Source organism: Ursus americanus, chromosome 4, assembly GCF_024610735.1.
Source record: "Ursus americanus isolate L20-20 chromosome 4, mUrsAme1.1.p, whole genome shotgun sequence".
NCBI lineage: Eukaryota > Metazoa > Chordata > Mammalia > Carnivora > Ursidae > Ursus > Ursus americanus.
Genome location: NC_142130.1, coordinates 30,313,932 through 30,339,011, shown reverse-complemented (window position 1 = coordinate 30,339,011; position 25,080 = coordinate 30,313,932). Strand labels below are relative to the sequence as shown.

The 25,080-nt window shown below is 48.4% G+C and overlaps 1 protein-coding gene across 1 annotated transcript in view; it reads left to right on the top strand.

Moving 5' to 3' along the window:
* Positions 1-25,080, top strand: part of XXYLT1 (xyloside xylosyltransferase 1) — a 166,146-nt gene that overhangs the window by 86,332 nt on the left and 54,734 nt on the right. The window contains exon 3 of the mRNA XM_045812493.2: positions 4,148-4,280. Within this exon, the coding sequence (XP_045668449.2) occupies positions 4,148-4,280 (133 nt within the window). The remainder of the gene's footprint in view (positions 1-4,147; positions 4,281-25,080) is intronic.

Sequence of the window (25,080 nt, the reverse complement as noted above, 5' to 3'; positions counted from 1 at the left end):
GACAATCAGAAGACCTGAGTTCTGGGATCAGCTTTGCCACTTAGCTCAACAGTGTGACCCCTGACAAGGCCCACTTCTTCTTTGGTCCTCAGTTTCCCCATCTGTATAATGGGTAGATTGGCTCTTCCTTCAGATCTGTTATCCTAGATTCATTCTGTCCTCTGTTTTTTTAATCATTTTCTCATGGGATTCTGGCATGGTAGGCATTCAACCAGCCTGGGTGCTGGCTATTGTTTTGAGTTTTATAAATGTCTGACCTTTTTATGAGACATTCTTCCCCATGCTTTATAGATCTCATCTCTTTGCTTTGAAGTCAATTCTGTCACTCACTTATTCCTTAAATCTCAGTGGTCCTAAGTGCTGTCATTACAGCTGTCCTCCAACCAGCATCCTCTCTGGACCATCATTGTGGCTGTCCCTGCCATGTACCAGTCTTATCTCATCCTCAGAAGAGCCTATCAGGATAATGCCCCCCCGCCAATGTAGTTCCTGCAGAGAGAGGACTACAGCAAGGACCAGAGGCCAGATGAATAGGGCCCTTTAAGAGAATCTCACCCTAATCACTTCCAGCCTTCCTGGTAGGCGTCTTCCTCTTTCCAGCAGCCACATTTACAACTTGGCATCTTACTTCATAATTACATAAGAGAACCATCTGGACAGATGCCCGCACGATACCGCAGGTTGCACGGAGGGCTGTCGGCTCCCAGAATAGAAGGGAGTATCCTCCGGCCTCAGCCTGAAAGGTGGTAACTGGGCCAGTCCTTTCACATTGGTGTGAAGCAGTCAATGCCTTCCTAGCCAGTTCACCTCATTTAGTGAGGTCCCTCTTGAAAGAAGTATCAGCACCTTTTAGCAAAATAAGGTACTTTACAAACGAGGAGTTATAAAGCTATGAAGGCATCTCAAATTCCTGTGTCTCAGGGCTGCACATGACCTTTTCCAGGTTCACTCCCAGCCAGTCCCTACAGGGCAGGGAAGGTGCTCAGATTTATTGATGGGCTGTTTAAGACGAGGCCAGGGTTCTGCCCAAATGAAGGAGCTGGATCTCTTCAGGAGACCTCTGATGTCCCCAAACTCTGCCCTCCCAGCCCATTCCCGCCCTCAAGGAGCACTCTCTCTGGCCAAGGTGGCAAGGCTGGCACACCGGTGTCAGTGCACATGACCTTGACCAGGGCCCATCCGGGCGGGCAGGTAAGGAGGCATTTGGGCTGCTCCTCGTAGAGTAGTTTGGAGTTACGTGACCTTGAAAGACCAGGGAGTACACATAGCACATGGTAGGCTTTCGAGGAAGACGACCGGCTGCCTGACTGGCCTCTCCGCTGCTGGGAGTTTCTTTAGCTCTAGCGAAACTGTTTGCATGTAGAGGACTTCCCTTAAATTCCACATCTGGCTGGCTTGTTGCTCTGCTTTTAGGCTGTCAAGGCCCTTGACACTTCTGTGTGCCCCTGTGTGGGTGGCACGGGTGCCGACCTGCCTTCTGGGAGCTTCTCTCTGATCAGAGGGGCATCAGGCTCTGATGGAAAGGGAGTGCTGGGCTTTCACATGCACCAGACCAAGGTTCAGATCCCAGCTCTAGCACTTACTTGTTGTAGGAACTTGGGCTATGGTTTTGAACTTTTCTAAGCCTGTTTGTTCATTGGAACATAGGAATAACTCAGCCTCTTGGGTGGTTAGGACAAATAAGCCCGTGCCTGTGCAATGTTGGGCACTTAAAAACCACTCACAGAAACGGTGCTTCCCTGTGGCTGTCATTCGTGTCATTGAAAGTACCCCCCCCCCGGGGCCATGAGGATGACATTTCCCCTTCCTCCATGGCCCAGTCAATACTACAGAAGTACCACCATACATCCTTGAGGCCTCCCCATCTTTTGGCCAAACGCCTTTGTCCCTCTCCACCCCTTCGTCGACAGAAGCTATGATGATGTGCTTTCTCTCCTTGGGATGACAATGGTGCCCTCCTGTCCCTGTCTCATTAGTGCTCGTGTCTGTTGTGTGTAGGAGCCGTCTGAGACCCTGGACGTGGGAGCTTGGGAGACAGGAGGTGGCCAGAAAGAAAAGAAAAATGGCTGGAGGGGATGTGTGTGCTGTGGGTCCTCCCCACTGTGGCTTCTTGATGGCTACAACTCTCATTCTGAGACATTTTCTCCTGGGACACGGTGTTCTTCTCTAAGGTCACCATTGGGTTCCTTCTCTCTGTTCCCCAGGGCCGCCTCTGGGAGCAGCAGGTGCCCTGAGGCTCTGTCCTGTGGCCTGTCCCTATTCTCCACTCCTGGTGGAGGGCAGCTTTCTGGGAGACAGCGAAGTCACCACAAGGGCTTGCTGACCCCCAGACCCCCGAGTCATCACCTTTCCTGGTCTCTCGGTTGGGGTGGTTGTTATTGCTGTTTTTAGTGCAGGAGGGCGAGCAGCAGTTTTATTACCCATTGGCGTGTGGTGGTGGGCAGCGTGAAGCCAGGCAGGCAGCAGTGTCCACAGGGCTGGGTGAGCCCATTTCCCTGCAATGCCTTCCCGTAGGGCCAGAGAAGCCTGGCTCTGGTGCCCCTTCACTTTCCTCTGGCCTGGGCTGCTGGGTTGTCACCTAGTGTCATTTATTTTTTTCAAAACATTCACGTCAGACGTCAACTCATGTTCTTTTTCTGTGCCACAAAGGAAAAGAGAACAAGAACAAATGAATCAGTTTTTCTGGAATCATAAGCTGTGATTTCTTCATAAACGAATTTAGAGAATGCCTATTGAATTCCACAAACATTCCTGAGTGTTTCCTGACCGCCAAGGCCTTCAGTATGAGTGGGTGGAGGCCAAGATGCCAGAGATAGGGTCCCTGTCTTCAGAGGGCTTCCCCGGACAGCCTGTCCTAGACAGCCGTTGTGCCCCGGGGAGCACCTAATGTTGGGTGTCTGTGAGTATCGCTTTGCCTCAGCTGTCCACCCCTGCCCAGATGTCAAGGTCCAGCCCTTGTCTCCCTCCTCCATGAAGTCTCCCTTGACTGCCTCAGGCATCTGTGAATTCCCTACTCTCCAAACCCTGGCTTCCTGCAGTGCTCTGCAGCCTGAATACAAGAGGTTTCCCATCTGTCATCTCATCTTCCTGGCATCACTCATGGGGTCCATTGTATCACCCCCACTTTAACAAATGGGATGGCTAAGATTTAGAGAAGTAATTTTCCCAGGGTCACAGAGCTAGGCAGCAGCAAACCTGGACCTTGCGCTTGTGTGTCCCGAGTCCCACCTCAGGCCTCCTCCTCAGTTCGGAGCACTTTCTCTCCCGCATCATTGACCCCTAGCACCCCCTCCTTGGAGCCCCTGCAGCCCCTCGCATTTCATGCCTACACTAGTTCCTTCCTTCTTGTTTCAGTCACCTGTGTGTCACTCCTGGTGGGGGGCAGGGCAGGGGCCCCGGGCAGCTGGGTCTGGTCCCCTGCTGCCACTGTGACACAGGAGCTGAGCCAGGCTTGGGGTGGGGTGGGGGGCACGGGTAAGGAGCCGGTGCCTCCCACCTCCCTCCTCCCTCCTCCTTCCTCACTCTGAATTATCTGGAGGCAACGGAAGCAAACAGCACTTATGTGCCAGGTAATTGTGAGACTCAGTTTGTCTAATTATAGCTCACTTTGTCTCTCAGACCGTGGAATAAAAACATAACAGTGTCCGAGGTCTTTCAGCTGCTCTGTCGGCATCCGGCACACATCGAGGTTTGAGAATGTACTAATGAGGGCGGGTGTCCAGCCCTCTCTCCTGTGGGTCACTTACCACCTGTGTCCCACAGAGAAACACCTATATGCTTTGAGTTTTCAGTAGGGTGTCCCCATAACATATCATCCAAACTGGTTCCTTTTGAGAGTGCAGCGGTGTGCTGTTGAAAATTCCGCCAGGACAGGGAGCCTGAAGTAGAGCGTATGGTTACCTCGTTCGAAACAACGTGCATGTCTGCGAGTGGAAGGAAAGGCGGGGCGGTTGTTTATGGAGACTTTGGTGCAGAGCGGGTTGCTGGCGGATGAAGGGCCTTTGTTTCCGGTGGTAACTTTGCCCCATGCAGTGACTGCAAGAATGATCTGGTACCTGTCTCTGCACCCTCCACTCATTCTCTGTCCGTGTCTGAGCCTCCCAGGATGTGTGTCTGTGTCTTATTGTTTTCTTTCTCTTTCCTCCAGAGATCCTGCGGATAATTCAGCTGGACCTAGACCTGAAGTACAAGACCAACATCCGGGAATTGTTTGAGGAGTTTGACAATTTCCTGCCAGGTGCCATCATTGGCATAGCGAGGGAAATGCAGCCAGTGTACAGGTACGTGGCCGTGGAGGGGAGTGTGGCGTCCAGGACTCTCTCCCCCCCTCATCTCCTTACCCCATCCTGCTTCCCGTGGCAGATCGAGATTTCTTGCTCGATAGTCTTACATCTCTTAATCTGCATTTAAATCTCTTCGAGATACATTTGTACTTACTGCATCTAGGTAATGGTGTGGGCAGGGGCGTCTGCCCCAAAGCTGGAGCTGCTGCCTCATTCTTTTTGGGGAGTTTGTAACATTTTTCTCATTGAAAGCTGAGCTGTTTTGGTTGTTGGTTCTGGTTAAGCTCAGAATTTTAAAACCTTGGGCTTTGCCTTACAGAGGAGGTTATCAGGATATAGCTTTAATTGCCGAGTCCGATGATGAACGTCTAAGCGGAATGGGGTTATCAGTGTCTTGTAAGGAGGGAAAGGCAGCGAGCTTTGGAGCACCAGCTGGGGTTACCTCGTTACCGTGAAGAACGCATTCTGCGTGATGCTGTGTGCTTCATTGTCAAGCATGCGTTGTAGAGAAACCGCAGCATCTGAGAACCAGGAGACACGTTCGAGAATGTTCACTGAGGCATTGTATGCAGTAGCCAGAAACCGAGACGGCCTTAAATGTCCGTCGATAGCGGAGTGGGTAAATGAAGTCTGGTCATCCAACTGAGTATTATACAAAACCCAAACGAGCAAGTGGACGCCACGTGGACGGCTGGGCAGAGGCAACTGTGGTCTGTAGGGATGCACACCACGCGGCAAAAATCATGAGGAAAACCAAAGCAGCGCTATCCCCCAACCCAGCCCGGGGTTCCCTCTGGAAGGGTGGGGGCATGGTGGGGAGGAGGGCCTGGGTGCAGAGTGCCCCTAGAGTACCTCCGTGTGGTTAGCCCTCTCCCTGGGGGGCCGTGCACGTGCTTGCGGGCACTCTCGTGTGTGTACTGTATGTCCTTCAGTGGAAACAAAGGAGAGGAAAAGCAGAGCCACCTACAAGTTTTTGTTAAAAACTAGAGCCATGGTTCTGGGCCCAGAGAGTTCCATATCGCTGACTGATCCTCCTCCGGGGAGCTCCAGAGCTCACCCAGAACCTAGCTGCCTAGAGCTGGGATTTCACCATCCCTCCGGCTGGCCCGCTCTTTGTTGTCGGAGCAGACCCTCCTGCCGGCTCCCTGTGGACATTCTTGGAGCCAGGCCATCTTTGGAGAGCTGTGGGGCACAGGCCCTTAGTGACCCAAGAGACTGCATTTCCCCCTGAAAGAACGGGGAAGAGTGACAGCTTGCTTGCTTGTGACTATTTGCAAGACGCAGATCACATAACAGGAAATTCCTGCGAGGCCTCTGAATGGGCTGATAACTCCTAGGCCTTGTGGGCTGTCACCCTGACGTCATCCTCTCCCAGGCTGCCCCCCAGTCACACAGCAGAGCCTCACACTCTGTGGGGAACAGGAGGGGAGGGTTTGGGTCAACACTTGCCACTTCAACTCAGAGCGGCCTCCATGCTTCATTCCCTCACCTTTATACAAGGTGGCTCTTATGTCAGGGGTTGCTGATTTAACACCTGGAAGCAATGGAAGGAGTCCTACGTGTTAATCCCTATGATTGGGGCCTGGGTCCCTCCATCTGTGAACAGGAGCCTGTGTGCTGCAAGACCTCCCTCCCCCTGTTCCGGCACTGTGGTCCCCCTCTCCTGACCCCCACCATCTCCTCATTGTCTTCCCTGTGTCCTGAGATTGCTGCAGGGCTCCTCACTTCTCCCTAAGGGCCGAGGTCCCCAGGATACTCGCACCAGGATCGTGATTAAATGCAGTCAGAGCAGTGGTGCCTTCAAGCCCTGGTTTGGAATCTCCTCATGTAATAGAAATGGAAATGTGATCTCATTTAATAGTATTGGCCAGAATTTATGTTTTTGTAGATCTAGGATTTTATTAACAGTGAAACTTAAATCAGTTTAATTCCCTGGACTTCTCAAAAGAAATCTCTGAAAGATTTTAGATCCAAAATGAAATTGAATTTTTCTCACCTTCAGAGTCTTTAATTATCATTATGTGCAATGAGAAAAATGAGGCCTGTGAGGCTGCCGGCACAGTCCCAACCTGGCCTGTTTGTAGGGCTTGCACACGCATGAACTGTAGAAACAAACACTCTGTTATGTGCTCCCCCGTTCCCCTTCCATTCCCCCCTCCCAGCTGAAATGTTTATAAAGCCTCTAATAATTAAGTCTGCAAACGACGGCCCTGCGCAAATGTGCGCCCTACTGGCTCTGGGTAATTGCCTCTGAGTCTTTGCAGTCTCGTGCTGGGGCTGGGGATGGTTTGGTGCTGGCTGGGTCAGAGGGGGAATGGAGTGTGGGGTTTTTTGCCGTCTTCCACTGGAAAACTGGAGCCAAAAGAAAAAGTGTTGGTTGTCTGAGTCTTTGGAGCCTATGCCTGAGTGTGTGCGTTTGTGGGGAGGGGGTAGGAGAAGAAGCGGGGGAGTAGAAGGGTGGCGAGTAAACAGCGTCCACACAAGGACAGCCAGAGCTGGGCCCCTCTCATGAGCAGGCAGCCCCAGCCCCACCTGTTTAAACCTGGCCATCACCCCTGGTGGGGCATCCCCAGGCCGGCGTCTGCCCACTCCTCTGCCACTTCCTGCGCCCTCCTCGAGGAACAAGGAACCAGTGGGAGTTCCCACAACCACGTGGTCTCCCTCAGTGGTGGAGTGTGAGGTGGGCAAGGCTTTTAACATAAGCAAAATCTGATAGCATCTATGAAAAGGTAAATTTAGAAACAAAACAACAGCACAAAAGCAAAGCTTGACTGATTAACTGAGTGCATTTTGGTTTGGAAATTCACTAAACAGAAATAAATTTGGATCTCCTCAACTGTGTTATTTTTATAGTCCCCTGCCTGACAGTTACTGTACTTTAAAAGGGCACATATTAAGTCATTTTTATGGTTGTGTCCCCTCTATTGTGTGCCATGAAGCACGTTACGAGCTTGGAGGAGGGCGGGGGAAAAGTATTTCTCACTATTCATTTGACAAATAGCTTTTTTGGTTTGTTTGTTTGTTTTTTACAGTTCTTCCCCCCGTATCTCCACCCCCCACCCCAAATGTACACTAAACCCACTGTGCTTTCTGGGAAATGATGGATTGTGGGATGCTAGGATAGTGCTAGAGATGCCTTTCTCTCTAGGGTCCCTGTTAGGATTCTGTTGAGTCAAATGTCCCGTGACCTTTCTCATCTGAAAATTGGGGAGCCATGGTCATTTGGGGGAGAATGGTCCTGTCTTAACCCTTTCTCTGCCTCTTTGTCAGGGAACTAGACTGCTGGACAGGTAGGTTCTCATAGGTGATGTGTTTAGTTGGGGCACATGACCAAAAGGAGAGAAGGACCTAGTGCTTTCTCTGTAAACAGAATGGTCTCTGTAAATAGACAACTGTATTGCACACATACGTGTTAGTCCAGGATACCATTTTGAATTTGCTTCCTTATGAATGTATTGGAAAAGCAAAGAAAACTGTGGCGCCCTCTTTCTGTACAGCCTAGAACTTTATAAATGTGTATCAGCAGGCCGCGCAGCTTGATGCGGACGAGACTGCGCTCGGGGTGTACTCAGAAGCTATGGATCATAGTCCTGCCTTTCATGAATTACCCATGTGATGCTTTGCAAGTCACTTGATTCTCCGACCCTCTGTTTTGTTTTGTTTTGCTTCTTAATCTATAAGTGGGGATAAAAATACCTGAAGCACAGAATTACTGGAAAACTCAAATGAACAACGTGCACGAAAGCGTCTGGTGTGAAAGAAATGCTCAGGAAAGGCACTTGGTCACTTTCCTCCCTTAATTCTCGCAACTCTTTCTGGTATTTTCTTTTCAAGATGATGTGTTCTCCTGGATACCTTTCCTCTGCCCCACCCCAACCATACAGGGTTACCAGTTAAAATACACAACACTCACTTAAGTTGGATTTCAGAAAAACAACAAATAATTGTTTTGTGTATGTATGCCCCCATGCAATATTTGGGGCATACATACACAAAACAATTATTTGCTGTTCATATGAAATTTAAATTAACTGGGTGCCATGTTTTTTGTTTGTTTTGCTAAATCTGGTAGCTCTACCCCACCCAAGAATTAAAACCTCTTTTTAACAGAAGGGAGTGATCTGGCTTTTCTACAAAGGCCTCAGGTGGGCAGGAACAAAGCCTTATGGAAGTGGGAGCTTGTGAGGAAAACAGGGTGAGCAGGTGAGGGGATGGTCGGAGGCAGGTCTCGAAGTTTCTGTGAAACACCAGGCCTGAGGGTCACTACTCTGTAGGAGTTAGAGGCCTGCTTGTGATTTGGGTCCTTTGGGGAGATCACTGGAGCTAGGAGGCCTGGTTTAGCTTAGCTTTGGACCACAGGGTTCCTGCTGAGCCTGGAGTGAGTGGGTATGAGAGAGAGACAGAATGTGTGCGTGAGAGAGGATAAGTATGATAGAGAATGTGTGTATATGTGAGGGAGAGACAGAGACAAAGAATATGTGTGTGTGTGAGAGTGTGTGTGTGAGACAGAGAGTGTGTGTGTGTGTATGAGAGATGGAATGCATGTGTGAGAGAGAATGTGTGTGATAGAGAATGTGTTTGTGAGAGAGAGAGAATATATGTGTGTGTGTGAGAGAGAATGCATGTGTCAGAATGTGTGTGTGTCTATGTGAGAGAGAGACAGAGAATATGTGTGAGAGAGAGAGAGAGAGTGTGTGTGTATGTGTGTGTGTGTGTGTGTGTATGTGTTGAGGAGCTGGGATCACAGCCTTTGGTTATGGGCTTTCTGTCTTGGAGCGGACCACCTGAGGAGCTGCTGAATGGGAGCTTTGTTGGTGGGGGCCACAGGCTTCCGGTTCATTCTCTGTTGGCTCCACAGGCCAGCTGTGTGCTGGTTTGAGCCCAAACCCACCATGAGGTGGAAGCAGCAGGCTAATCCTGTCAGCTGCTGATAACATACCACAAGGCAGGAATTTGCTTTTGTGTTAAGTATTTTAATAGTGTCTACTCTTTCACCTTTCTAGGTCACGTGGTTTTTATTGATAGCATTTGTGCCAGTCTAGCCTCTTTCCAGATGCTTGGAATGGAAATGTCCAGTTTATGTGCAGGCTGCCTTTTCCCAACCCTAGCACTGGTGAAGGGGAGCTGGGGAGGAAGTGAGGATTTAGCACAGAGGTAGGAGAGGAGAATGTGAAGTGACCCCACCCATGCCACTCAGAGCTGTGTGACCTTGGGCAAGTCTCTTGACCTCTCTGAACTGGAGTTTCTTTAGCTGAGAAATGGAGATTATAGCACTGTGTAGTAGTATATGTGGTGGAGTTGACCGGCGGATTAAATCAGTGTGTGCATAGTGCCCGGCACAGAGTAGCACTCCTAGTGGTCGTGGCAGCTCTGCCACTTACCAGTTCTGTGACCCGAGGGAAGTCCCTCAACTTCTGAGCTTCAGTTTCCTTAGATGTAAAATTGGAGCAACTGATAACTTAGCATAATGAGTGCTAATATTTTGGCTTCTCAGCATCTGAACTCCCTGCCTGTGTTTGAGCAGTTCCCTGCCATAGAAGCCATCCTTCCTTTATGGAAGACAAAAAGGCTGCTCCTTTATTTCCTGAACTTGCAGCTGGGGTGTTGGCGCTGTGTGCCCCTCCCTCCCTCCCCTGAGGAAATCGGTACCACGGATTTCATATCTATGCAGGCAGGTTGTTAAACTTTTACTGTATTTCCTAAGCCATATAGGTTATTTGCAAAACAGAAACAGACAGTGTTTCAAGGAGAAATCAACCAGTCTACAATAAAGGAGGGAACTTTTAGTATGCTTCTGTGGGAAACCAAGAGCTCGGAGAGGGGGAGCTATGCACATAGAAGATGGAGTGTGGTTGTAGCAGAGCAGGGAAGAAGGGGGGCAGGCACCCCAGTTTCACTGTGATCCTGGCGGCTTCTTTCCCCCTCCCCGCCGGGGTATTTCAGTGCCCTGCAGAGGGTGAACTGCTGGCCACACCGCCTGCTTCTGGGCTCCAGCCTGTGGCTCTAGCCCTGATCACCAACGAGGTTTGTGTTCCAGTTCTGCTCCTCGGAGGTGTTCATCTCATTTTTTAACCCTACTGTGTTCTTTCCCCTGCTGCACTCCTTGAATTTAAAAAAAAAAATCATTATATAAAAGTAGTGTGTTTTCATTAAAAATCCAAGAGGTATATGAGGACTATTATTTTTCCAGAAATTTCTACAAATTTACCAATGTGCGTGTGCGTAAGTGGACTCACACTTTATATACCCTTGTGCATCTTGTTGTTGTTCACGTACAAGTGTATCTTGGCCATCCTTATACTAACTTAGTATTTCTGTATTCATTGCTAGTGTCCCAATAGAATTATTATTATTATTATTTTTACTTAGGAAAACTTCTAACATACACAAAAGTAGACAGACTCGTGTAGTCTGCTGGGTGCTTCAATGTTACGGTATCCGTGGAGCCTCAGTGATTACCAGCCCACAGCCGGTCTGGTTTCATCTCCGCCCCCCGCCTCTCCTCGTCCTCCTTCTCTGCCATCTCTGTTATTTTGAAGTAAATCCCAGACAGGATACCATTGCATCTGTAAATGTCATTTTTAAGCAATTATTTTTTTTTAAAAAGCACCCTATCTGACGTTGCCGGCTCTGGAGCTGACGAGGGTTGTGTGAACTCATAGTTTGTATGAGGGAGGAAAATGGACAGACATGGCTCTAACATCTAGCCAACCAGCATTTTCCATCTCTCTCCAGATTGTCTCATGTCAGATGTTACGCTAACAGTCACGTCTGGAAAGGTTTACGCTGTTATAAATTCAGGTCCACTGTTCGCTGGGCATGAAGCTCTGGCTTATAAGAGCCCTCCCACCACCATCATTTCAGGTAGTAGCTTCTCCTCTTCCCTCTGACACCTGAAAATGAATTTCTTGGCTCTTGTTCTCATGCATGTGTGTTTTTTTAAATTAACCAAGATTGAACCTGTCAGTTTCTGTTAGAGTTAAATCTGAGTAACAGAGAAGAAAGGCTGCCACCTTTTACAGTAGTGCCTGAGAAAGAAGCTGAGTATGTCTTCGCTCCCTGGGCAGCGGCAGGCTGGCCTGTTTTGCATGGCCCGTGTGATCCTCAGGCTGTGACGTGGGCCCTACGGAATTCCTCATAAAAGGGGGGGGATACCTGCCCAGCGGTAGACATAAAAATACCTACTATGACGTGGTTGGTTTTTAATCACACCATTGGGAAAATGTGGTTTTTTTGTTTGTTTGTTTGTTTGTTTTAATGATTTTTTATTATGTTAGTCACCATACAGTACATCCCCGGTTTCCGATGTAAGGCTCGATGATTCATTAGTTGTGTATAACACCCAGTGCACCATGCAATACGTGCCCTCCTTACTACCCATCACCACCCTATCCCATTCCCCCACCCCCCTCCCCTCTGAGGCCCTCAGTTTGTTTCTCAGAGTCCATAGTCTCTCATGTTTCATTCCCCCTTCTGATTACCCCCCCTTTCTTTATCCCATTCTTCCCCTACTGATCATCCTAGTTCTTATGTTCCATAGATGAGAGAAATCATATGATAGTTGTCTTTCTCTGCTTGACTTATTTCACTTAGCATTATCTCCTCCAGTGCCGTCCATGTCGTAGCAAATGTTGAGAACTCGTTCTTTCTGATAGCTGAGTAATATTCCATTGTATATATGGACCACAACTTCTTAATCCACTCATCTGTTGAAGGGCATCTCGGCTCCTTCCACGATTTAGCTATTGTGGACATTGCTGCTATGAACATTGGGGTGCATATGGCCCTTCTCTTCACTACGTCTGTATCTTTGGGGTAAACACCCAGTAGTGCAATGGCTGGATCATAGGGTAGCTCAATTTTTAACTTTTTAAGGGACCTCCACACTGTTTTCCAGAGTGGCTGTACCAACTTGCATTCCCACCAACAATGTAGGAGGGATCCCCTTTCTCCACATCCTCTCCAACAATTGTTGTCTCTTGCCTTGTCTATTTTTGCCATTCTAACTGGCGTAAGGTGGTATCTCAGTGTGGTTTTGATTTGAATTTCCTTGATGGCTAATGATTTTGAACATTTTTTCATGTGTCTGTTAGCCATTTGTATGTCTTCATTGGAAAAGTGTCTGTTCATATCTTCTGCCCATTTTTTGATTTGTTTATTTGTTTCTCGTGTATTGAGTTTGAGAAGTTCTTTGTAGATCTTGGATACCAGTCCTTTATCTGTAGTGTCATTTGCAAATATCTTCTCCCATTCCGTGGGCTGCCTCTTAGTTTTTCTGACTGTTTCCTTGGCTGTGCAGAAACTTTTAATCTTGATGAAGTCCCATAAATTCATTTTATCTTTTGTTTCTCTTGCCTTTGGGGATGTGTCATGAAAAAGGTTGCTTTGGCCTATGTCGTAGAGGTTGCTGCCTATGTTCTCCTCTAGGATTTTGATGGATTCCTGTCTCACATCGAGGTCTTTCATCCATTTGGAGTTTATTTTTGTGTATGGTGTGAGATAGTGGTCAAGTTTCATTCTTTTGCATGTAGCTGTCCAATTTTCCCAGCACCATTTATTGAAGAGACTGTCTTTTTCCCATCGGATGTTTTTTCCTGCTTTATCAAATATTAGTTGCCCAAAGAGCCGAGGGTCCATTTCTGGGCTCTCTATTCTGTTCCATTGGTCTATGTGTCTGTTTTTGTGCCAGTACCATGCTGTCTTTGTGATCTCAGCTTTGTAGTACAGCTCGAAATCCAGCATTGTGATGCCCCCAGCTTTGTTTTTCCTTTTCAACAGTTCCTTGGAGATTTGGGGCCTTTTCTGTTTCCATACAAATTTAAGGACTATTTGTTCCAGTTCTTTGAAAAATGTCCTCGGTATTTTGATCGGGATAGCATTGAAAGTGTAGATTGCTCTGGGTAGCATGGACATTTTAACTATGTTAATTCTTCCGATCCGTGAGCATGGAATATCTTTCCATCTTTTTATGTCTTCCTCAATGTCTTTCAAGAGTGATTTATAGTTTCTAGAATATAGGTCCTTTACGTCTCTGGTTAAGTTAATTCCAAGGTAACGTATGGTTTTTGGTGCTATTGTAAATGGGATGGATTCCCTAATTTCTCTTTCTTCAGTCTCGTTATTTGTGTATAGAAATGCAACTGATTTCTGAACATTGATTTTGTATCCCGCCACGTTACTGAATTGCTCTATAACTTCTAATAGTTTGGGAGTGGATTCTTTTGGGTTTTCCATATAGAGTATCATGTCATCTGCGAAGAGAGACATTTTGACTTCTTCTTTGCTGATTTGAATACCTTTGATCCCTTTTTGTCGTCTGATTGCTGTTGCAAGGACTTCTAGTACTATGTTGAATAATAGTGGCGAGAGTGGGCATCCTTGTCGAGTTCCTGATCTTAAGGGAAAGGCTTCCAGCTTTTCCCCATTGAGAATAATATTTGCAGTAGGCTTTTCATAGATGGCTTTTATGAGATTGAGAAATGTACCTTCTATTCCTACACTCTGAAAGGTTTTAATCAGGAAAGGATGCTGTATTTTGTCAAATGCTTTTTCGGCATCGATTGAGAGGAGCATATGGTTCCTGAGTCTTTTCTTGTTGATATGATGTATCACGCTGATTGATTTGCGAATATTGAACCACGCTTGCTTCCCAGGTATGAATCCCACTTGATCGTGATGGATAATCCTTTTAATGTATTGTTGGATTCTTATAGCAAGTATCTTGTTGAGGATTTTGGCGTCCATATTCATTAGGGCGATCGGTCTGTAATTCTCCTTTTTGATGGGGTCTTTGCCTGGTTTGGGGATCAAGGTAATATTGGCCTCATAGAATGAGTTTGGTAGCTTTCCTTCTGTTTCTATTTTTTGAAATAGCTTTAGGAGAATAGGTATTATTTCTTCTTTGAATGTTTGGTAGAATTCCCCCGGAAAACCGTCCGGGCCTGGAGTTTTGTTATTTGGAAGGTTGTTTATCACTAACTCAATTTCTTCATAATTAATTGGGCTGTTTAAGAAATCAGTTTCTTCCGGTTTCAGTCTTGGTAGTTTATAGGTTTCCAGGAAGGATTCCATCTCTTCCAGATTGCTTAGTTTATTGGCATATAGCTGTTGATAAAAATTTCTAATAATCCTTCCAATTTCAATGGTGTTCGTCGTGACCTCTCCTTTTTCATTCATAATTTTAATAATCTGGGTCCTTTCTCTTTTCTTTTGGATAAGTCTTGCCAGGGGTCTGTCAATTTTATTGATTCTCTCAAAGAACCAGCTTCTAGTCCTGTTGATCTGCTCTACTGTACTTCTGGTTTCTGCTTGATTGATTTCAGCTCTAATTTTGGTCAACTGCTTCCTCGTGCGTGGATTAGGCCTGTCCCTCTGTTGCTGTTCCAGCTTCTTGAGGTGAGAATATAAAAACTGCATTTTAGATTTTTCTATTCTTTTGAGTGAGGCTTGGATGGCTATGTATTTCCCCCTTAGGACTGCCTTTGCAGTATCCCATAGGTTTTGGACTGTTGTATTTTCATTCTCATTGGTCTCCATAAATTGTTTAATTTGATTTTTGATTTCCTAGTTTATCGAGTCATTCCTGAGCAGGATGGTTCTTAGTCTCCAAGTGTTTGAGTTTCTTCCAAATTTTTCCTTGTGGTTGAGTTCCAATTTCAGAGCGTTGTGGTCTGAGAATATACAGGGGATAATTTCAATCTTTTGGTATCGGTTGAGACCTGTTTTGTGACCCAGAACATGGTCTATTCTTGAGAATGTTCCATGGGCATTAGAATAGAATGAGTATTCTTTGGTTCTGGGGTGTAGTGTTCTATATATATCTATGAGGTCCAACTCGTCGAGTATGGCATTCAAAGCCTTTGATTCTTTGCTTAGTTTTTGCCAGGGTGTTCTGTCTATTTCTGATAGTGGAGTGTTGAGGTCCCCTACTATTAATGTATTTTTATTTATATGTCTCTTTATTCTGGTTAAGAGTTGGCTTGTGTATCTTGCTGCTCCCCTGTTGGGGGCATATATATTTATAATTGTCCTATCCACTTGTTGAATACTTCCTTTAAGAATAATATAGTGCCCTTCTGTGTCTCTAACTATAGTCTGTAGTTTAAAATCCAATTTATCTGATATGAGAATTGCTACCCCAGCTTTCTTTTGAGGTCCATTTGCGTGAAAGATGGTACTCCATCCCCTTACTCTCAGTCTGAATGCGTCTTTGGGTTCGAAATGAGTCTCTTGTAGACAGCAAATGGATGGGTCATTTCTTTTTATCCAATCTGCAACCTGTGGCGTTTTATGGGAGCATTTAAGCCATTAACATTAAGACTGAGTACTGAGAGATATGATTTTAATGATGCCATGTTGCCAGTAAAGTCTTTGTTTGTATTGGCTGTGACTTTCTGTTCTGTATCACTCTTGGGGCCTTTTTACTTTTATAGAACCCCCCGTAATATCTCCTGTAGGGCTGGTTTCGTGGTTACGAAATTGGTTAGTGACTGGCGATTCTGAAATGTCTTTATTTTTCCATCAATTCTGAATGACAGCCTTGCTGGATAAAGGATCCTTGGCTGCATGTTTTTCTCTGAAAGAGCTTTAAATATGCTCCCCCAACCCTTTCTCTCATTCCAGGTCTGTGTAGACAGGTCTGACGTAATTCTGATGCCTTTGCCTTGGTACGTGAGAAATTTCTTTGCCCTGGCCGCTTTCAATACTGTATCCTTGGATCTAATATTTGTGAAATGCACTATGACGTGACGTGGCGTAGGTTTGTCATGGTTGAGCTTGGGAGGGGTCCTCTCTGCCTCTTGGACACAAATGTTTGTTTCCCTTGCTAGATTAGGGAAGTTTTCAGCTACAATTTGTTCAAATATCTCTTCTAGACCTCTGTTTTTCTCCACCCCCTCGGGGATGCCGATGATTCTAACATTGGATCATTTCATTGAGTCAGTAATCTCCCGTAACCTACATTCGTGGGCTTGGATTTTTTTAAGAGCAGCTTCTATTTTGTTTTTTTCCTCTATTAGCCCATCCTCCAATTCACTAACCCGTTCCTCTGCTTCTGTGACCCTGGCCGTCAGAGCCTCTAGTTTTGCCTGCATTTGGCTCATAGAATTTTTAATTTCTGTCCGATTCACTCTCATTTCTGTCCTTAGGGATTCTATATTCTCAGTAACCTTTTCGTTAATAGTTTTTTCAATTCTACTCATCATTTTGACCATCGTTACTCTGAATTCCATTTCTGATACTTTGGTTACATCCATATCCATTATTTCTGTGGCAGAGGCCACAGACTCACTGTCTTTTCTTTGCTGGGGGGGGCTTCTCCTTCTTGTCATTCTGATGAGGAGAGGTTGCGGGGTTGTCCAGAGCCCAAATTATTGACTGGGTCCCAGGCCGTGCCCCTTGTTTTATAGGGACCTTAGGGATGTGGGCTTCTTCTTTAAAGATTTTATTTATTTATTTATGTGGCAGCCAACCAGCGAGAGAGGGAACAGAAGCAGAGGAGTGGGAGAGGAAGAAGCAGGCTCCCAGCGGAGGAGCCCGATGAGGGACTCCTTTCCGGAACGCTGGGATCACGCCCTAAGCCGGAGACAGGCGCTCAATGACTGCGCCACCCAGGCGCCCAGGTTGTGGGCTTCTTGATTTTTCAGTCTGCCTTCTGTGTTCTGGGGGAGGGGCCTGCCACGCCAATACTCAGGCAGCCCTGTTTGGGTAGAGTCTCCGTGTCCCCTGCGAGGGAGGATGGGGATGGGCACTCTCTGAGCCGGTATTTCCAGGCTTTTGTTCTCTGGCGGCTTTCCCTGGCGGTTTGCTGTGCCTCTTCTGAGAGTCAGAGCAGCAGAGGCTGCATTGTCACAGAACAGAGGGATTGCGGCCCGTTCTCCACTGATGTTCTGGCCACTTTAACTCTGTTTCTGTTGGTGCTGCTCAACCCTGCAGCGTCCCGGGATGTGCGCCCCACACCCGGCGTCCCAGCCCTCACTTCCAGGGCCGGCGGGTCTCTGTCCTTTGTGTTTCTAACGCCGCCAGCCGCCAGCCGCCCCTCGCGCGCTCCCGGATCTCCCGGTCTCAGTCTGGATCCAGTGAGCGCACCGGGATTCCGGGGTTCCGCGAGATGCCTGGTGGCGCGCGCACCCGGCTCACGGTCTCAGTCTGCTGTTTTGCGGGTGCTGACCGCGAGCCCGCCCGCTCCCCTGTGCAGGTAGCTACCGCTTCCCGGCGCCCGAACGCGGCGGCTCCCTCCCCCTTCCGTTTATCTTCCGATATCTGTGCGCGGTTTCATGGCTCCCCTCTTCGTACCTCAATACTCAGCGCTGGAGATGTTCATTTGTAGAGATCCAGATGTATCATCCTGCGTCTCAGGCTGGTTCCGTGGTTGTTTAGGCTGGTCTGGTACCTATCCAGCTCGACTCGGGGAACCGGCTGAAAAAGGGGTCTCCTACTCCTCCACCATCTTAACTCCTCCGGGAAAATGTGTTTTAGAAGGAAAAAGGTGTGTACAGAAACACTGCAGTGGAATTGTGGTCCGTAATGTCACCTAATTCTTAACGCCATTGTTGCCCGTCTGCCGGCTGTGCCCCCAGGGCGCTCCCTGGGCATCCAGCGCCCGCTCAAGGCCGTGGGCACGGGGAGGCTGCTGAAGACTGGGTGCTCCGGCTCAGATGGGGTCCTGGTTGAGCGCGGGCGGGGCTTCCCTCCTCTGCAAACACAGCTCAGTTCGGGCGTTTTGTCTTCCCGGACGCTAGCGGTGCTGGGGTGCCCGCGAATCGACGAGAGACCCATCGTGGGGTACCCGACGCAGATGCCCCGAGAAAGAATGAGCACGGAAGTGAATGAGCGGACAGGGCGGGACCAGGTTGCATGCTCTTTTCAGGGCATGCGGACCGAGCAGCAGGCACATAGTAGATGCCTGCTGAATACACGAAGGAGCACCGGGTTAGTCAGACAGAGCCTGCCTCCTCAGCCGTGTGTCGGCTGGCTGTTAGGTGAGGGTTGACAGTCCCACCACTGCTCTTCTTATACAAAGTGCTTCCACGGTTTTCTTTTTAAAGACAGTGCATGGGAAACACTGTTGTTCTCGATTTTCACTGGGCTCATCAGGTGCGTGAACTTTAAGATGAGGTACTTGGAGGAATTATGAGGTAGAAGACACGTCCCTGCTTTCAAAGCGATTATAATGTGAAGGAGGTGAGGCAGAGAAGATTCAGGGAAGACCCCAGTGGCAAGTCAGCGCTGTTGCTTTAGGTTTCCCTCGGATGAGCCACAGAGATGCTCTCCTGCAGGAGCTGTGAACGTCATTGCGTGGCGTACATCATCCACAGCTTAATACTCTGCCTTCAGAATTCCAAGATCTCTGTGTGTGCGCGTGCGTGTTGTTTCTCTCTTTCTTTGGAAAGACTTTTTGGAAGGGTGGTGGGATCGCTGGGCGGGCACAGCCTCTGGGAGGCTCTAGGATGGACCCAGCTCTGTGCACAACTAGAAAACTCCATCAGTGGGCTTTGCTGAGGCGCTGGCTAAGCAGTAGAGAGGAACTAGACCCTGCCCTTCAGAGGCTTGCAGCCTAGTTGGTGAGACCACCTCCCCACATCATTCCACTGGGAGGTGGGGCCGGGCGGGTACTCCCAGTGGAGGCCCAGCAAAGGACAATGGGCTGGGAGGACTGTGCTTGTTTGCAACTAGGTTTCTTTTGCCAAATAAACCTCTTACTGAGAGAGCCTCATCTGCAATGCAGGCAGCAAAACAGGCTCATCTATAAGCATCTTCCTGGGGTGGGGGCGAGGGTGGGGGAAGCAAAAGAACATAGCTGAATCACAGTGGCATCTGTAGAAGAGGAACTTTCTGTGACAGTGTGTGGAGAGGACTGAGTTAAGCGTGACTGGCTCCAGGTGAGGGGAGTGACAGCCTGGCTCCATGGCCACGGCGGGCACACATTTCAGCTGCGTTTCTGACCTAAGTGAAACAGGTATTGAGCCTCCGGGCCCTCTGCCTGCAGGGTAGCTGCAGAGTTAGCCATTGCAGAAATGGCAAGCTTTCAAACTGGACTTGAGTCGGAAACGAACACCTTACCTCCTACTCCTGCATTGGGTAACTTCTTCAAATGAGCCGTTTACTGTTGATCATAGAGAACCCCTATGATCTGCTTACAGGTGGCAGAACTGACCCCCAATATCAAGGAGCTGCCCACAGGAACACTTTGCTCCAGGGACCCAGCCTTCCCAAGGGTCTCTGTCCTCGAGAATTTTCTATCATTACTTGTAAAAAAGGAAGCTTTTTAGGACCCAGAATTGCTTTCTGTAGGATAATTTGCCTGAACATTTCGTATGTCCTCGCTGCTGTAGATGAATGCTCATCATGAGGCTACTGATCCTGGTGGGCTTCCAGAAATGTGAAGTCCCCGAGATGCTCACGGGGCCTCTAATGTCTGTCAGTGTGCTGTGAGGTACCGGCGCATTTGACGGCTTCTCTAGCTCCACTTGGTTCCCTGTAAGGAAAGACTACCACCCTTAACAAGATGAAGCCTACTATCTGCGCAGAGCAAAAGCAAGGGAAACCCTTTCCTTGACTCCAGGACCGTTTTATCTTGTTTGACCCAAGACTCATGAATATGGAACTGCAAAGAAGGCGATATAATTCTAGCATTCTACTTGGCAGCAAACGAGATTTTCCTGTTCTTCCTATAACTGTACTTCAGTGGTAGTCAGCTTTCAGGAGTCCGGGAAATAGTGTCTAAGGAAGGTAAGGCCATACGAGGAATCATTTTCTAGAAGGAAGAGCCAGAGCTGAGGAGAAGTATCTCCATTTTTTTCTGCGTGTTTCTTCCTGCCAAGATGTCATCAGGATTTGGGAAGATGGTCGTGTGATCTTGGTCATTCAGGCCACCACTCTCCTCACACCTCACATTCTTTCAGCTGCTGTCCAAGGTCAAAGGCATCCTGCAGATGAGCAAGCAATACACTTCTGTGTCAACAGAGTAGAGACCATCTTTGAGGCCTCTGAGTCCCCGGGAGACTGAGCTGGCCAGCCAGAACCGGGGAGGGATTCGTGGACCAAATGCAGTATCTGGGTGGCCTGTGATTAACAACACATACAGGTGCCCACCAGTCACCCGCACAGACCAGACCAGAGGAGCCCCGCTCCCCAGTCCTCACACTGTAGGACCATAGGGAGGTGAGTGGTGATTTTATATAAAACTGTAAAATGAGAGGGTCCTGGGTAGGCTCTCAACAGGGGATCACCCAGTGAACGCAGCATACCGTAACGGGCACAAGAAGAGGCCACCTGTGATTCAGAAACTCAGGATACATGCTCTCACAGTTTACTTTCAGGTAAATGCCTCCAGGAAGTAATACAAGTTTTTGAAGATTTAGAAATGGATTGTGAAAGAGAAGGAAGGAAAGAATTGATTGAAACCCCATCTGTGTCCTGGATCTTGACTGGTGTTTCTGATGTTCTCATTTGTTTTGCATGAATATGGGCCCAGTGCTGCCAAATCTTCTGATTTTTTTTTTCCCCAGGAGAAGCCAGAAATCTGTGTTGTTAATGTGAAAGCTTCTGATCTTTAAATATTGACAATTAAGCAAACAGTCTGCTAGCCCAGCAAAACGGTGGTGACACCAGATCCAGCCCGAGAACTGCCAGGTTGAGACTTCGGGTTTAAACGTTCACTGAAGCAAAAATTGATGAAATGCTTCTGCCAGTTTGGCCTGGACCTTCCGAAAACTTTGGGCGTCTGGTCCTTGGATGCTGATGGCCACAGTTTGGGGTGCTTAAACTTTGTTTTTCTCAAATGTTTTCTCCTGTCACTTGAAGTAGTTGATTTTGATTGATAATTTAAAATTCCATCAAATGGGAGCGCCTTGGTGGCTCAGTCGGTTGAGTGTCTGCCTTTAGCTTAGATCATGATCTCATGAGTCCTGGGATTGAGCCCCACGTGGGGCTCCCTGCTCTGTACGGAGTCTGCTGCTCCCTCTCCCTCTGCCCCTTCCTGCCGTTCATGCTCTCTCATGCTCTCTTTCTCTCTCTCAAATAAATGAAATCTTTAGAAAAAAATTCCATCAAATGTTTTTCTAACTAGCCTCAGACTTACCTAATAATAAAGTATCAAGGCCAAGCATAATTCTTGTCCAGAAATATAATTTTGAAAGAAAATGAAAAGATCCCCAGACTTCCCATTTATCAGAACTGGCAACTACTTTAACCCTACTGTGTATTTAAACATCTTTAAACTACTCTCCTGTCTGAAGATGCTTTTGGGAGATTGGAGGGAGGGAGGAAGGGAGAGAGAGAAACCAAAGGGAGGAGGGAAGGGACAGGAGAGGCCTGGGAGCCATGTGGCTGCCGTCTGCTCGCTGCCTCATCTCACCGACCGTCCATTCAGTGCTGCCTCATGAGCGAGCTAGGGAGACCCGAGCCCCAAACCTTGCTGCCTGCCTCGGTGTGGTAGTGAGACATCGTTAATGACATGCAGAGTGGCCTCTTCGATAGCCCATCTGCAGACTCTTCTCCCGGCTCTTCGAGCCACGAATACTTGTGTTTCTCCTGGACAATTAATTGGAGTCTGCTTCTGTATAACTAATTAGATGTCCTTTTCTTCAGTTGACTTTAACAGAAATTTTAGAGCCAAACTTGTAGTATGCCTGTAGCAAGCTCGTGGCTCCTCAGAGGATGCATTTTGGCATCTTTGCTAGCTAAGAGACGTTCCTTCTGGAACAAAATTGGGGATAACATTTAAAGGAGAGGAGAGAAGGAGGTAGGAAGTAGACGTGTGCAATCTTCACTAGGCCCAACCACGTAAGATCCCATTTTCTAGATCTGCCTGACGATAGTAAGTAAAGATAAACGGTGTGAAAGGAAGTACAGCATGGGTGGGGGGTGAACGTTTAATTTCACCATGAAATTGTTTCAACTACAACACTTCGAGTGTGGAAGGGGGACGCTATGGATAAGTACACTAGGACAGGTGTAAGCCAGCCCTGTCCTGGACCACCCAAGGACATGTCCTCACCCTGCACATGAGCTGGCAGAGCAGGGAAGGACAGAGGGAAAAGGACGGATGGGGGGTGCAGGGCAGGGCAGACGTGAAGGCCGAGGTACCTGGGGTCAGAGATGGCTGCTGACGTGGGCAGTGTATCTGGACCTGTCATCTGCTAGAACCAGGAGGGGGGTGTTGAATCATCCTTGGGCTGGCATTTGGCCTTTGACTGGACTTCGAAGGTGAAGAGTAAAGGCACCTTGTGTCTATAAATGCATCTTACCGCGCCTGCTGCCCGCAGCTCCCGGTGGTCCGGGTGAGCCCGCGAGCTGTAATTTGGCCCTGAGTTGAATGGCAGATTAGGCTTTCTCTGTGGGGTGGTGCTAACACCGTGTAGAGACCGATTTGCTACTTTTGAGAGCTCACCCCTGGGATTTGGCCATAATTCCGTACAGAAGGAGTCAAGAGAAAGAAGCGGAGGTGAGGCAATGGCCTCTCAAAAGTGTAAATGCTTTGTTTTCACCATTGATTTTTGGCTGGTCTCAAAAATTCCCAAGAGCTGCCCTTAGTGCGCATTTGCCGCACGTCAGAGCCTCACCAGGCTGCGCGCCGTCAGCCTGTGATGGAAAGGCTGACCCTGAGATTCTGGGCATACCAGAGGGCCTACGCGTCCCTTTTGCAGGGAGGGCTCTGCTCCCCAGATGAGGGTGTAGGGCTCAGAAAGTGTCGCCTGTGCCTCCCGGATGGGCTTGTACATATGTCCGGAGCAGGGTCTCCAGAAGCTGCCAGGGGTCCTGTCTGGGAGAGATCGGCAGGGGCTGTGGGTGAAGGCGGCATGGCCCCCCTGTGGGAGGGGGATGGAAACTCAGGCCCCCACCACAGATTTGCCCCTGTGGCCCGGCCTTGGAATTAGCAAGATGGAGAAGACCGTAGGCAGTGAACGTGAGCTGGGCCTCTGTTCTGGCTACTTTTGGGGAGGTGGCCCTTGTCCCCTCATCTTAGCACATCCAGGCTTATCCAAGCTAACTTGGTGACGAACAGCTCAGCCGTGAACAATTCCACAGATGTTTGTTGAGGGTCTGCTCTAGGCCAGTCTCAGTGGACAAGTCCCAGGCCCTGCCCTCAAGAGTAGACGGCCTGGAGAGCTGGCCCCGCCTGCACCCTGTCAAAGCCCCTATAAAAGTGTCTGTGGCCTCACTCCCCTAACTTAGAGCTACCTCCGGACCTTGCTTCCTTCTCGCTGCTCCTTCTGACCCTGGGCGCCCTGCTTCCCTCTCTGCACTGCACACCATTTCTGCCTCTCAGAAGCTCCTCAGCCAGACTGTCCACTTGGCTTTCAGTTTCATTTCATGAAGGACAGGCTCTTGGGTTACTCTCAGCAATGTGTTCTGCAGCCCAGGGACAGCCTACCCTGTCCCTGTCCTCGCACACACTCCAACTTTTTTGAGCACCTACCCTATGCTAGTAGGCGTTATGCTAATTCTGAAGTCCACTTGCTACTTTGGGCAGCTCTCTGGGACCTCTGCTGTCTGCTCCTGCCTTCGCCCCCGCCTTTCACCTTCTTCACCAGCTCCCCTGTGCCTTTTGTTTCAGCTGTACAGAACCCCAGCTGTCTCCCAGACAGGTGCCTCACTTGCATGTGTGGCCTTTGGGTATGCGCTCCCTCCATCCTGGCCTTCCGTTTGCCCTCCTCATCCTTCAGGCCACCAATTTTGGAAAACCCCCTGAGGGCCTCCTTGGTCCTAGCCGGACCCCCTGCTCCTCAGCACTGACTGCTCTGAAATCATTCAGCAGGTCATGACTTGGAGGACAGGTGCCGCCTATGTACGCATGTCTCCCTCCGCAGGGTTCTGCACTCTTTGGGGACAGGGCTTTTGACCAATAAAATATTGTCTTTTCCCTCCCAGCCTCACAAGTCCAAGGGGGCCTTGGACTGGAGCCCTTCCTCCAGCCATCATCGAGCTCTGGTTCTCTAAGAACATCTTGCGATTTTAAGTCTTGGTTATTATTTTTAAGTAATGCCTTGAACGATCAGGAGAAAGTAGAGGGAACTGACCTGTAGCCATAGGGATAAAGCCAAATCATTTATTTTTCTGGAAATATACATGCTCTTATTGCGCTCTGGAGATAGACTAGAATGTTAGAAAATGGTCCAAGATTGAAGTCAGAGGTGGGTGGACTCCTGGTTCCACTGCTTCCTAGCCATATTACTTTGCATAACATATTTAAAGCTTCAGTTTGCTCATCTGTGGAATGGGGGTGCCTCTAGCGTATTGGTTATAAAGTGATTTCTGCCCCCCCCACCATGGCCTATTTGAGATACATAACTCACATGTCACACTGCAGGCAGAAAGGATGCGTTTGAAAAAGCTTGCCTGGTGATTCTGAAGCTGGAGTTTGTGCCTCCTCTCGTTGCCTATTTGAGAATCACTGGCCTAAATCCTTGTGGGTGCTCAATAAATAGGAATGAAATGCTGTCCCATACACACTGCACAGCACCAGGCACAGAGGGGCTCCATGAGCGTCATCTGCCCTCTCCCTTGTCTCCCTGTCCTACACAGCGCAGACCTTCCCGTGGTGCCGGGCAGTAGTGGAAAATGTTCCCAGAACACAGAGAGGTTGCTATAGAGTGTGTTGGGGGTGGGGGGCAGCTTTAGAAGCCAGAAGGAATTTGTCCTGACTTGGAAAGGGAGTGTGCCGTGCAGGAAGAGGGCTACATCCTGCCTTACATGAAGCTGCCACTGCCCTTTCCTCTTCATGCTTCACAGGCCAGTGTGTGCCCTTGGCTATGATGAAAAACATGACTTTGCTTTTCTGTTCCATGGTGCAGAA